The sequence below is a fragment of the Argopecten irradians genome, chromosome 8 (genome assembly GCF_041381155.1).
Source record: "Argopecten irradians isolate NY chromosome 8, Ai_NY, whole genome shotgun sequence".
Lineage (NCBI taxonomy): Eukaryota > Metazoa > Mollusca > Bivalvia > Pectinida > Pectinidae > Argopecten > Argopecten irradians.
Genome location: NC_091141.1, coordinates 35,538,116 through 35,552,123, shown reverse-complemented (window position 1 = coordinate 35,552,123; position 14,008 = coordinate 35,538,116). Strand labels below are relative to the sequence as shown.

General features: G+C 34.7%; 1 protein-coding gene across 2 annotated transcripts in view; it reads left to right on the top strand.

Annotated features, from left to right (window-relative positions):
- The window catches only part of LOC138330227 (LIM domain only protein 3-like), a 170,032-nt gene that overhangs the window by 62,563 nt on the left and 93,461 nt on the right, over window positions 1-14,008 (top strand). For both annotated transcript variants that reach the window (XM_069277692.1, XM_069277691.1), the window contains exon 3: window positions 4,134-4,208. In XM_069277692.1, the coding sequence (XP_069133793.1) occupies window positions 4,134-4,208 (75 nt within the window). The remainder of the gene's footprint in view (window positions 1-4,133; window positions 4,209-14,008) is intronic.

Here is a 14,008-nt window from a genome sequence, read left to right as displayed (position 1 = left end):
ACAACTGAAAAAATCATACTTTCATATCACAAAATTTCTTCCTTAATAATCCATCTTTTGTGAAAAAATTTGCTAAAATTTATGATAACATGTTGAATAACCGTAATAAACCTTTGTTTCATTTTAGCAAATTCAATGAATGTTGTATTTATTTGCTAGCTTTTTGTTTCGTAAAGCTTGCGGAGTTTTGACCTGTATGCGACACTTTATTGTTAGGTTTGGGGTCCATGTAATAATAAACAATTTTCTCTGCTCAGTTTACGTGACATTATTTATGACAGAATTACATTGTCACAAATGTAGTTATATGTTTTATATGGGTTATAAATTATTATTTTTTTCAAATGTCATCATAGGAATGCATGTAATAGAACTATCCTAGCTTATAGTCCTATATACCTGAATTAGAAATGTTGATTTTTTAAGTGTCATAACATATCTCCATTTTGATTGGACAATCAATATAATCAAGTCGATATGATGCTTTTGTGAAATGAGGACAATTTGAGATTTTATTTAAAATCAGTAAAATGGACGTTATGACATCACAATTCTCTTTGGATGAGTCAGATGTCCTAAGATAAAAAAGATTTTGTTTTAAACAGAGTCTTTAGAAACGACAACTATAGCTTGGTGCATTTAAACAGCCTTAAATGAATGGCTATCCATCCTCGTGGTGATCGTGGTGATGAACTTTCGTGAAAGAAAAGACAAAAAATGATAAAAAAATTTGGAATTGAGAAATGATTGGCTGGTCGTGTTAATGAAGTCACATGGCTGCCATCCTCTCTGCGATAATAACGAGTCGTCAGCTCACCGGTACCCCCGGGGGCCTCTGTAGCAAGTTTTCAGTCAGCTTGGAGATTCCCTCTGTAAGACGGTTGAATATCTTGAGATTCTTGGTATTTTAATAATGATGTCACATTAGAGATGCAAGTGCCTTGTAGTATACAATGTAACTTATATATATCTGTCTGTCTGTCTGCACTTCTGTCTGTCTTTCCTCCCATCCATGCTTCTGTCTGAGTGTTTGTCTACACTTCTGTCTGTCTTTCCTCCCATCCTAACTTCTGTCTGTCTGTCTGTCTGTCTGCATTTCAGTCTGTCTTTCCTCCGGTCTGTGCTTCTGTCTGTCTGTCTGTCTGCACTTCTGTCTGTCTTTCCTCCCATCCGTGCTTCTGTCTGTCTGTCTATCTGCACTTCTGTCTGTCTTTCCTTCCATCCATGCTTCTGTCTGAGTGTTTGTCTATACTTCTGTCTGTCTTTCCTCTCATCCTAACTTCTGTCTGTCTGTCTGTCTGCACTTCAGTCTGTCTTTCCTCCCATCCATGCTTCTGTCTGTCTGTCTGTCTGTGTGCACTTCTGTCTGTCTTTCCTCCCATCCGTGCTTCTTTCTGTGTGTTTGTCTCTTCTGTCTGTCTTTCCTTCTATCCTAACTTCTGTCTGTCTGTCTGTCTGTCTGCATTTCAGTCTGTCTTTCCTCCGGTCTGTGCTTCTGTCTGTCTGTCTGTCTGCACTTCTGTCTGTCTTTCCTCCCATCCGTGCTTCTGTCTGTCTGTCTGTCTGTCTGCATTTCAGTCTGTCTTTCCTCCGGTCTGTGCTTCTGTCTGTCTGTCTGTCTGCACTTCTGTCTGTCTTTCCTCCCATCCGTGCTTCTGTCTGTCTGTCTATCTGCACTTCTGTCTGTCTTTCCTCCCATCCATGCTTCTGTCTGAGTGTTTGTCTATACTTCTGTCTGTCTTTCCTCTCATCCTAACTTCTGTCTGTCTGTCTGTCTGCACTTCAGTCTGTCTTTCCTCCCATCCATGCTTCTGTCTGTCTGTCTGTCTGTGTGCACTTCTGTCTGTCTTTCCTCCCATCCGTGCTTCTTTCTGTGTGTTTGTCTCTTCTGTCTGTCTTTCCTCCTATCCTAACTTCTGTCTGTCTGTCTGCACTTCATTCTGTCTTTCCACCCTTCCTTGCTTCTGTCTGTGTGTTTGTCTACACTTCTCTCTGTCTTTCCTCCTGTCTGTACTTCTGTCTATCTATCTGTCTGCCTTTGCTTCTGTCCGTTTGTTTTTCCACCCGTCCGTGCTTCTGTCCTTTATTTTCTCTAGCTTCAGCCATGTTAGAACAGTTTAAACTTCTTCTAGAGTTCAACTGATGTAATAGAAATGATTGAAATGGAAAATTTTCTGGACATGACATGACTACATGCTGTGTTGCAGTGAAACTACTGAGATATGAAATGTTATAAAAATTTGATACAATACACTTGTTCTCTTATAAATGGATGTTTATCAGTCTGTCAACATTATGTGTCATCCCGACACAAAATATTTATGTTGTATACATTTGACAAATAAAACAATTCAATTAAAAAAAAAACCCATATGTCATGGTATAGTAGAAATCATAACCGCTGTTTCAATGAATGCTCCATGCCAGCCTTTAAAGTCGTGGATTTCAATGTAGAAAGTTCCAATCCAGGCATAAAAATTCTCGTATTTTGGTATGGAAAGCTCCACTCCATGCATAAAAATTCATGGATTTCAGTAGAAAAATGTTCACTTAAGCCCAAAAAAGTTTTTGATTTCGTAACAGAAAGTTCTACCCAACCTTAAAAAGTCTTGGATTTCAGCATAACAAGTTCCATTTCATGCACAAATGTCTTGAATGTCAGTATTGCAGTTTGCAAAATTCTTGAGTTTATTAATTAATCTTTCAAAAAATTGAATTCTGAAGTTTTTTGTTTGCTATGAAACTGTTTGATTTTTTTTATATTGTAGTTAAAATGACTGTTCATAGGCCAATAAATCTTTTTTTCCAATTCAAAGATTTAAACCTGAGAAGAAAATAAATGAAAAAACTTTGGAATCAATTACCACCTGTGAGGTATGAGGAGTATGAGGTGTTACACAATTCAATTTCTTTGTAAATAGTCAATGTCCTTGAAAATCCTGTAAATGTCCTTGAATCAGGCTGAAGTTTGACTAAATCCCTCACCATTAATCTTCAAAATGCTGAAGAAAAATAATTATTTCAGTAATCAATGGTCCCATTTGTATTCAAATATGTCACCCACACTCATCTTCATAAAAATATATAATATATATATATATAAAATTTAAGTCACCTGTACTGGTTTTAGGGGAAATCTTTTCTTTGTTCCCTAATAAAAAATTCATACACCTTTGACAAAATTCTATTTTGTAATGAAATTAAATAAGGGATAAGTTTTTTCATGCCCTCATAAAATTTAAAATACAGAACTTGATGAATTTTTGGACTATTTTACAATATCAAATACATTTTAATGTATGATTTCATTGATTTGTCAAGAGAATGTTGTTTTTTTATTCCCCAATCAATAATTAGCCATGTCAGTGTCTCTATTGTGGCATCATAATAAAGTTCTTCTCAATTTGTTTTGCCATAAAAGTATGAAAGAAAAATATTGGCTAATCAGAAAGCCAGGTTTAGTTTGAAAACATAGAAACATTACCTATGTTAAAATGACCTAATTATTCTGATTCTTCTACAATTCTTATTGATATTTCCACATATTTTTTCTCTAAGTATGATAGAAATATCAATAACTGTGCGTGTAATCTGCAGCGATAACAAATATTCCATTGATGGACCGGTATGGCTGTAGGAGTAACAGTGTCTTATTGGTAAAAGATTGTGTTTTTATTGAGCCCATGAACAATGGTTCGGGGTTGGATCAATTACCTGTAGCCTTAACCATCCCACGACTGGAGCGGACAGCTTCACCAGGCCTGAGCTACAGCGGAGCTACTTTCATTTTACATTTTTACACTGCCTGTTACAGTGGAATAGCAAGGGTCAGTTAATGTACAGGATTTTATAACTGGTGTCGGTTGTATTACCTTTTAATTGGCAAACTCTACTACAGTAGCACGGCAAAAATACTGTAAGTTGTTAAACTACTTCCCAAAAAAACAAGTGTGAGGAAGTGTTTCATCACAGCTGTATGAAACGTTTGTGTGTCTGAATACTTCCTGGATTCTCATTTCCGTTATTTTACTGAAAAAAGGTGTTTTTTACGTTCATTAAGTGGGAGACAATCGTATAAAAATTGATTTGTTGGATACATTCCACAGACTGACAAAATCCCTATTGTTTTCCAGTTGCTCCGGTGTCCGATCCATTGTCACAAGCTATGACGGAAAGCCAAACATCGGAACAGGCTTCCGGAGATTCCCGTAAGTACCTCACTCTTAACTCTCAGGAGTCCGTCTCCGAAACCCTGTTTAGCCATGGCAAAAAACAATTTGTCCTTTTTCAATTTTCTGACACCTTGTCGGGTATATAGGCTGAGTGATTCCGCTACAGGGAAAACAGCGGCGAGTCCAAACCTTTTAAAAAGCAGTTGTTAAAAACTCAGACTTTTTCGCCCATTTGGTGTCTGCACTTCATCCCTTTCAGACAATTTTTAAAAGCTATTTTAAAAATATTGAGCAAAGAAATTTATCCTATGTAGACCGATTTAGTGATCCAAATGTTCCACTAAAATTCTGCATGGAATTTGATGTTTTATCAGAGTCTGAGTTTTGTGGATGAAGTCCAGTTTTAATGTTGCAGACGGAAAGTAAAAGCCATTTCTGTTGCTGAATTTTGAGCTTTTCATCATCTAAATACTGGAGTGCATTGTCCAATGATGTTAACAAAATAAGAAGAAATTTTCATTTATCATATAACACATTATTATTTTCATTTTGAAGCCAAAAAAAGATTATACTAATTAGTTTGATTAACTTTTGATTAGTTATAACCTAATTAAAAGATATCTAACAAAAATAAAAGAATATCAATTTTATGAAAGCTGAACATCAAATAAGGAAATAATTTTGTTTATTAAGTGTCAGATTTTGATATTATTATTACATAAAGTGGATAAAAAGCATGATGTAGGTAATTATATAACTTTGTCACCAATCATATTTTAGCTTTTGTTTTATTGGGAGGCGGGTATAGCAAACAGATTCTTTATTGTAATTTTCAAAGTGATATTGCGACACATCATACATCACATTTTTGTACATTTGTATAATGCTTGAAGGACAGGCGTTTTTTAGGTGATGTATTGAACATGATGAATGTCATCTACCATATGGATATGAAGCATAGGTACATACATATGCCATTAAGTGGAATTTACCCATTAGATACGTTCGATTTTGGTTTCTAATAGAAATTTTTCTCTATCTCTATCCCAACATTTGATACCTCACTCCCTCAGTAATTTGCAGAAATGTTGTGCAATGTTGAAGTTATGAATTTGTGTTAGAATTTCCCTGATTTATATAATTGTAATGATTCCAAAATTTGTATAAAAAAGGTCATCTGTAGGACTTACTCTTGATTTTATTTTACATGAAAGAGATTGTTTTCTAGGCATATATGGACATACATTATTACTTTAAACTTAATTATGATTTTTTCCACACAATGTTCTCATTTCTGATCCAATGAGATTTTGTTAGTAACTGTCCAAGGTAATATTTATAAGGAGTGAAATGGTCTGTAATACATACCAAGTACTGTTTTATTAATGTCAGTTTTAAAAATCAAAGAAAATATTTCAAAGCTTGGAAAAATTAAATTTTAAATAGAAAATCATTAAAATAATTTGAAATAAACATTAGAATGAATTATCCCAATTTAGTTGATTTATTGATTATATATATAATTAAGAATTAAATTTGTAATATGTAATGAGGGTAATTACTATATTTAGCACTGAATCAGATAGGAGTTCCATGCTTACCTGTAATTAGTGCAGTGTTTTAGAATTAAATTACAGACCTAGATAAAACTGCACTATAATGCCAATTATATTATTATGCTGATAAAACTGACAATATACAGATGTAGTAGGGTTATAGTTGGATTTTTTAGAATTAAATCATAATCTTTCAGCTGAAGGTTGTGATTCTTAAATCTAAAATTTAACATCATTCTAATACATACTCATAATTTGTAAAACAATAATTGTCGCTAAAATTCAACTTTCTGTTTTCATATATTTTTTTTGTATGTTTATCAGTTATTGGCATTACAAAAGAAATCTAATAAGAATGAAAGTCAAATTGATAAATACAGGTAATAATACAGGTAAGCTTCGTAAATTTTTAATTGTGTTCATATCTTATCTTTACAACACATTTATATATATCGTTTGAAGCTGGTACTGTATTTCTTTTAACAATATTATGTCTGTTCACTTGAATTATAATTTTACAATTTGTTTATACGGAAATCATTATGACAGTTAGAGAAAAGAAATCTATGTAATAAGCATTCATCCTTATGTGGTTTTCATAGTTTTAATTAATTGATAAAAGAAAAAGGACAAATAACAAACGATATATATATGATATATGTTAAGACAGGATGTCAGGATTTGAGGACAGATGTAACAAAATGGTTGGCTCCTGTTGGATTTGTGCAGCTTATTTTGACTTTAGATTAATTATAATGTAGGTTTTTGTAGTTTTGTGATAAAAAAAACCTGTTTTAAATGTGTTTTCATTCAAAAAGTATTTATAAAGATAGTCCCACAGTTTCAATTTTAGTCCATCAAGGTTTCCAAAAAATGAAAAAATATGTGAGACTTTTTTTATCAAAATATAAAATGCATGCTTATCATAAGATCCTATGTAGTAGTTGTATAAAGTAGATGTATAGATATGCACCCCCCTTCCCCCCCCCCTCCATAAATAGATATACCCCCTTTTTATAGCCTTCACTTGTTTTGATGGTGCTTGATATAAATTAATTTTGAACAAGAGTTACTTGCCTTATATCAAGTAAATGGCTTATATTCCACCCCAAATATTTCATCAGTTATGTAAAAGCAACTCCATCAGTATTTAAATTATCCGATATATATAATCAAGACTGAACAAGTATGTAATTTAACAACTATAGGTATTGATTTTAATGCTAGTGTCAAAAGTTGACTCGCAAATTATTTAGAAGTATAAAGAGAGCATTTGTCATGACCAGCCCTTCTTTTTCACAACTACACTTTAAAAGTATGAGTTGACATGTGACTGTTGTGATATGATTTGATATGTCACTATTGTGATATGAGTTGACATGTGACTGTTGTGATATGGGTTGACATGTGACTGTTGTGATATTAGTTGATATGTCACTGTTGTGATATTAGTTGACATGTCACTGTTGTGATATTGACATGTCACTATTGTGATATGAGTTGACATGTCACTGTTGTGATATGAGTTGATATGTCACTGTTGTGATATGGGTTGACATGTGACTGTTGTGATATGAGTTGACATGTGACTGTTGTGATATGAGTTGACATGTGACTGTTGTGATATGGGTTGACGTGTCACTGTTGTGATATCGGTTGACATATGACTGTTGTGATATTAGTTGACATGTCACTGTTGTGATATTGACATGTCACTATTGTGATATGAGTTGACATGTCACTGTTGTCATATGAGTTGATATGTCACTGTTGTGATTTTTATGGGTTGACATGTCACTGTTGTGATATGGGTTGACATATGACTGTTGTGATATTAGTTGACATGTCACTGATGTGATATTGACATGTCACTATTGTGATATGAGTTGAAATGTGACTGTTGTGATATGGGTTGACATGTCACTGTTGTGATATGGGTTGACATGTGACTGTTGTGATATTAGTTGACATGTCACTGTTGTGATAGTGACATGTCACTATTGTGATATGAGTTGATATGTCACTGTTGGGATATGGGTTGACATGTCACTGTTGTGATATGAGTTGACATGTGACTGTTGTGATATGAGTTGACATGTGACTGTTGTGATATGGGTTGACATGTCACTGTTGTGATATGAGTTGACATGTGACTGTTGTGATATGGGTTGATATGTCACTGTTGTGATATGGGTTGACATATGACTGTTGTGATATGAGTGGACATGTCAATGTTGTTATATGAGTTGACTTGTCACTGGTGTGGTATGGGTTGACATGTGTCTGTTGTGATATGAATTGACATGTCAATGTTGTTATATGAGTTGACATGTGACTGTTGTGATATGGGTTGACATGTGACTGTTGTGACATGAGTTGACATGTGACTGTTGTGATATGGGTTGACATATGACTGTTGTGATATGGGTTGACATGTCACTGTTGTGATATGGGTTGACATGTGTCTGTTGTGATATGAATTGACATGTGACTGTTGTGATATGGGTTGACATGTGACTGTTGTGACATGAGTTGACATGTGACTGTTGTGATATGGGTTGACATATGACTGTTGTGATATGAATTGACATGTCAATGTTGTTATATGAGTTGACATGTGACTGTTGTGATATGGGTTGACATGTGACTGTTGTGACATGAGTTGACATGTGGCTGTTGTGATATGGGTTGACATATGACTGTTGTGATATGGGTTGACATGTCACTGTTGTGATATGGGTTGACATGTCACTGTTGTGATATGGGTTGACATACGACTGTTGTGATATGAGTGGATATGTCAATGTTGTTATATGAGTTGACTTGTCACTGGTGTGATATGAGTTGACATGTGACTGTTGTGATATGGGTTGACATGTGACTGTTGTTACATGGGTTGACATGTGACTGTTGTGATATGGGTTGACATGTGACTGTTGTTACATGGGTTGACATGTGACTGTTGTGATATGAGTTGATATGTGACTGTTGTGATATGAGTTGACATGTGACTGTTGTGATATGAGTTGACATGTCACTGTTGTGATATGAGTTGACATGTGACTGTTGTGATATGAGTTGACATGTGACTGTTTTTATATGGGTTGACATGTGACTGTTGTTCCATGGGTTGACATGTGACTGTTGTGATATGGGTTGACATGTAAATGTTATGATATGAGTTGACATGTGACTGTTGTGATATGAGTTGACATGTCACTGTTGTGATATGAGTTGACATGTGACTGATGTGATATGAGTTGACATGTCACTGTTGTGATGTGAGTTGACATGTGACTGTTGTTACATGGGTTGACATGTGACTGTTGTGATATGGGTTGACATGTGACTGTTGTTACATGGGTTGACATCTGACTGTTGTGATATGAGTTGATATGTGACTGTTGTGATATGAGTTGACATGTGACTGTTGTGATATGAGTTGACATGTCACTGTTGTGATATGAGTTGTCATGTGACTGTTGTGATATGAGTTGACATGTCACTGTTGTGATATGAGTTGACATGTGACTGTTGTTACATGGGTTGACATGTGACTGTTGTGATATGGGTTGACATGTAAATGTTATGATATGAGTTGACATGTCACTGTTGTGATATGAGTTGACATGTCACTGTTGTGATATGAGTTGACATGTGACTGATGTGATATGAGTTGACATGTCACTGTTGTGATGTGAGTTGACATGTGACTGTTGTTACATTGGTTGATATGTCACTGTTGTAATATGAGTTGACAATATGTCACTGTTGTGATATGGGTTGACATGTGACTATTGTGATATGGGTTGATATATCACAGTTGTAATATGAGTTGACATGTCACTGTTGTGATATGGGTTGACATGTCACTGTTGTGATATGAGTTGACATGTGACTATTGTGATATGAGTTGACATGTCACTGTTGTGATATGGGTTGATATGTCACTGTTGTGATATGAGATGACATGTCACTGTTGTGATACGGGTTGATATGTGACTGTTGTTACATTGGTTGATTTGTCACTGTTGTGATATGAGTTGACATGTCACTGTTGTGATACGGGTTGATATGTGACTGTTGTTACATTGGTTGATTTGTCACTGTTGTGATATGAGTGTTGACATGTGACTGTTGTGACATGAGTTGACATGTGAGTGTTGCGATATGAGTTGACATGTCACTGTTGTGATATGAGTTGATATGTGACTGTTGTGACATGAGTTGACATGTGAGTGTTGCGATATGAGTTGACATGTCACTGTCGTGATATGGGTTGACATATGACTGTTGTGATATGAATTGACATGTGACTGTTGTGATATGAGTTGATATGTGACTGTTGTGATATGAGTTGACATGTGACTGTTGTGATATGAGTTGACATGTGACTGTTGTGATATGAGTTGACATGTGACTGTTGGGATATGAGTTGACATGTCACTGTTGTGATATGAGTTGACATGTCACTGTTGTGATATGAGTTGATATGTGACTGTTGTGACATGAGTTGACATGTGAGTGTTGCGATATGAGTTGACATGTCACTGTTGTGATATGAGTTGATATGTGACTGTTGTGACATGAGTTGACATGTGAGTGTTGCGATATGAGTTGACATGTCACTGTTGTGATATAAGTTGACATGTGACTGTTGTGATATAAGTTGACATGTGACTGTTGTGATATGAGTTGACATGTCACTGTTGTGATATGAGTTGACATGTCACTGTTGTGATATGAGTTGATATGTGACTGTTGTGATGTGAGTTGACATGTGACTGTTGTGATATGAGTTGACATATCACTGTTGTGATATGAGTTGACATGTGACTGTTGTGATATGAGTTGACATGTCACTGTCGTGATATGGGTTGACATATGACTGTTGTGATATGGGTTGACATTTCACTGTTGTGATATGAGTTGACATGTCACTGTTGTGATATGAGTTGACATGTGTCTGTTGTGATATGAATTGACATGTGTCTGTTGTGATATGAATTGACATGTGACTGTTGTGATATGAGTTGACATGTGACTATTGTGATATGAGTTGACATGTCACTGTTGTGATATGAGTTGACATGTCACTGTTGTGATATGAGTTGACATGTCACTGTTGTGATATGAGTTGACATGTCACTGTTGTGATATGAGTTGACATGTGACTGTTGTGATATGAGTTGACATGTCACTGTTGTGATATGAGTTGACATGTCACTGTTGTGATATGAGTTGACATGTCACTGTTGTGATATGAGTTGACATGTCACTGTTGTGATATGAGTTGACATGTCACTGTTGTGATATGAGTTGACATGTCACTGTTGTACTATGAGTTGACATGTGTTGACATGTCACTGTTGTACTATGAGTTGACATGTCAATGTTGTGATATGGGTTGACATGTCACTATTGTGATATGAGTTGACATGTGACTGTTGTGATATGAGTTGACATGTCACTGTTGTGATATGAGTTGACATGTGACTGTCGGGATATGGGTTGACATGTGACTTGTTACATGGTTTGACATGTGACTTGTGATATGAGTTGACATGTCACTGTTGTACTATGAGTTGACATGTCAATGTTGTGATATGGGTTGACATGATACTATTGTGATATGAGTTGACATGTCACTGTTGTGATATTAGTTGACATGTCACTGTTTTGATATGAGTTGACATGTCACTGTTGTGATATGAGTTGACATGTCACTGTTGTGATATGAGTTGACATGTCACTGTTGTTATATGAGTTGACATGTCAATGTTATGATATGAGTTGTCATGTGACTGTTATGATATGAGTTGACATGTCAATGTTGTGATATTAGTTGACATGTGACTGTTGTGATATGGGTTGACATGTGACTGTTGTGATATGAGTTGACATGTCACTATTGTGATACAGGTTGACATGTCACTGTTGTTACATTGGTTGATATGTCACTGTTGTGATATGAGTTGACATGTCACCTTTTGTGATATGTATTGACATGTCACTGTTATTATATGAGTTGACATGTCACAGTTATATTAGTTGACATGTCATTGTTATATAAGTTATTTTGTCAATGTTATAATATAAATTTGACTTTTAAGGTAAGAAATATTCTGTAGGATTGCCACTGTTTAGATAAAGAATTGTGGTTTTTCTTAGTAAAACAAATTTTCTTTTGTTTATTTTGTCTTACGCAGATGGTCATAGTAACATGTTTGCATACTTAAATTATGGCAAACATTACTTAAAAGAAATAACAATTCATTTTGCTTTGTAATATGACTTGACATGACATTTGAATTGACGTATGGCTAATGTACTACCAGTTGACAATGTCATTACAAGTTTCCAATTGACATATCGTTGTTAAATATGAGTCAACTTTTCAATTAAGTCGACAGTACATCAGAAGGAAATGTTGATAAGTTGTACCGTAGTATAAATCTACTTCAACATTATACATAATCAGCTCACAAGGACATGATTATGAAGTGGTACTCGACAGTTTCCTCGAGTTTCCTGTAAAGATTTAGTTTTTATGATTAATCCACATTATAGGGATACATACAGAGTGTGGTTTAGTTATGTCCTGGTGATATTTACGGTGGTCGTAATGTTGTGTCTGGATTTATAAAATGGATTTTCTGAAATCTTTGGGAATATTTTGCTTTCATAATGTAACAATGGGATAAAAGGATTACACACTATTACATGCTTACAGGTAAATATGATTTCGATTTTATTGTGATTAATAATTTTTGTGACCATTTTTTATATTTTGGTTTAATTCTTTATTTATTTAATGAGGATTGCATACTATACAGCCTATGAAACAAACAAACATATACCTGGTATATCTATACAGTTACCAACAAAATATTGACACACACACAATAGGAAAGGATGGGATAGAGGATGTGAGAGAAAAAGGGGAGAGAAAGGGGAAAGAGGACATTCATTAGAATCTTTTATTGTATACTTTGTATAATAATAACTTGTTGGTTGGATTACTTGAAATATTTGAATATTAGTATCCTCCAGAGAGCAACCAACTAAATAATTTTACATAGACCACAGTGTTAAACTTTGTTAAAGTTTTGTACTGTATTATTAAAACAAAGGAATATTAGTTAGCTATTGTGATCTATAATTAAAGTCTAGGTTCTCATATAACACTAAATAGAAAAAAAAGTTTGGGTCCTTCTGCTCAAACTCCAACCAGGGTAGCTTTATTGAAATCAGGCGTATTTTGCACTAAAAAGTCCTGAAATCCTAATGCTTTTACCTATTCATTATCAAAGTTGATATTTTGAACCTAAATCTCAATATGAATTTCCAAATTTATATCATGGTTATCTAGGAATAGTTACCAGTCAGAAAACATTTTTACTTTTGAAATTCATAATTAGCCAGCCAATCAACGGCCGGGTTAAAATTCTATCCTGGCCTCAATCTTGTATACACAGGGACCATTTCGAAGGTCTTTTTTTTTTATTTAGTTGGTTGATCCCTCCAGGAAAAAAAAGAAAGATTCCCAGGATTATCTTATCTTATATTTAACTCATTCACCCCTGAAATTTCATAATGGACTGCTCCAGCCATGGAATTAGAAGAGTCAAAATCTGCCTACAGGGGTGAATGAGTTTTTGAGAATCTTCAGGTTGTTATTGGGTTACCATGGTTAAGGTTATATTGTTAGAAGAACCACATTAGCACTGACCTGACTGTTTCTCATGAACATGTTAAGAAATTCTGTAGAAAATACATTGTTGTATCAACAGTTTTGTAAAATATCATATAATATATATCTTTATGTATTAATTTATGTATTAATTTTCCGCAATCTAAAATTTTAATAATCGAAAGACTAACAAACCTCTGGTCTTATCAAATGCTTTTGGGAAAGTGAAATATAAATGATTTTAAAAACGATGAATGTGTTCTGGTGTAGCCGCAATCTGCAGACGTACATGTATATTGGTGACAGCCTTAAATATCGCTTGATCCCACTTAGCCGGTGGTGATCCATGTTTTATTATTTCTAAAAAATCTGAAATGAATGTCTGCACTTGTACATCTGCCATATTGCTTTTACCGGAAGTAAAATGGTCATCGGAGGCTTAAATCTGTAACCCCCTCCATCAGATGATGATTTAAAATCACCGGATTATTCCATCAGAAAATGTCCGTGTACTCTAACCTACCGAATCTGTTAGACACATCGGTGATTAATTTTTCAAAAGAAGCCTTTGAAAGAAATGTAATTAC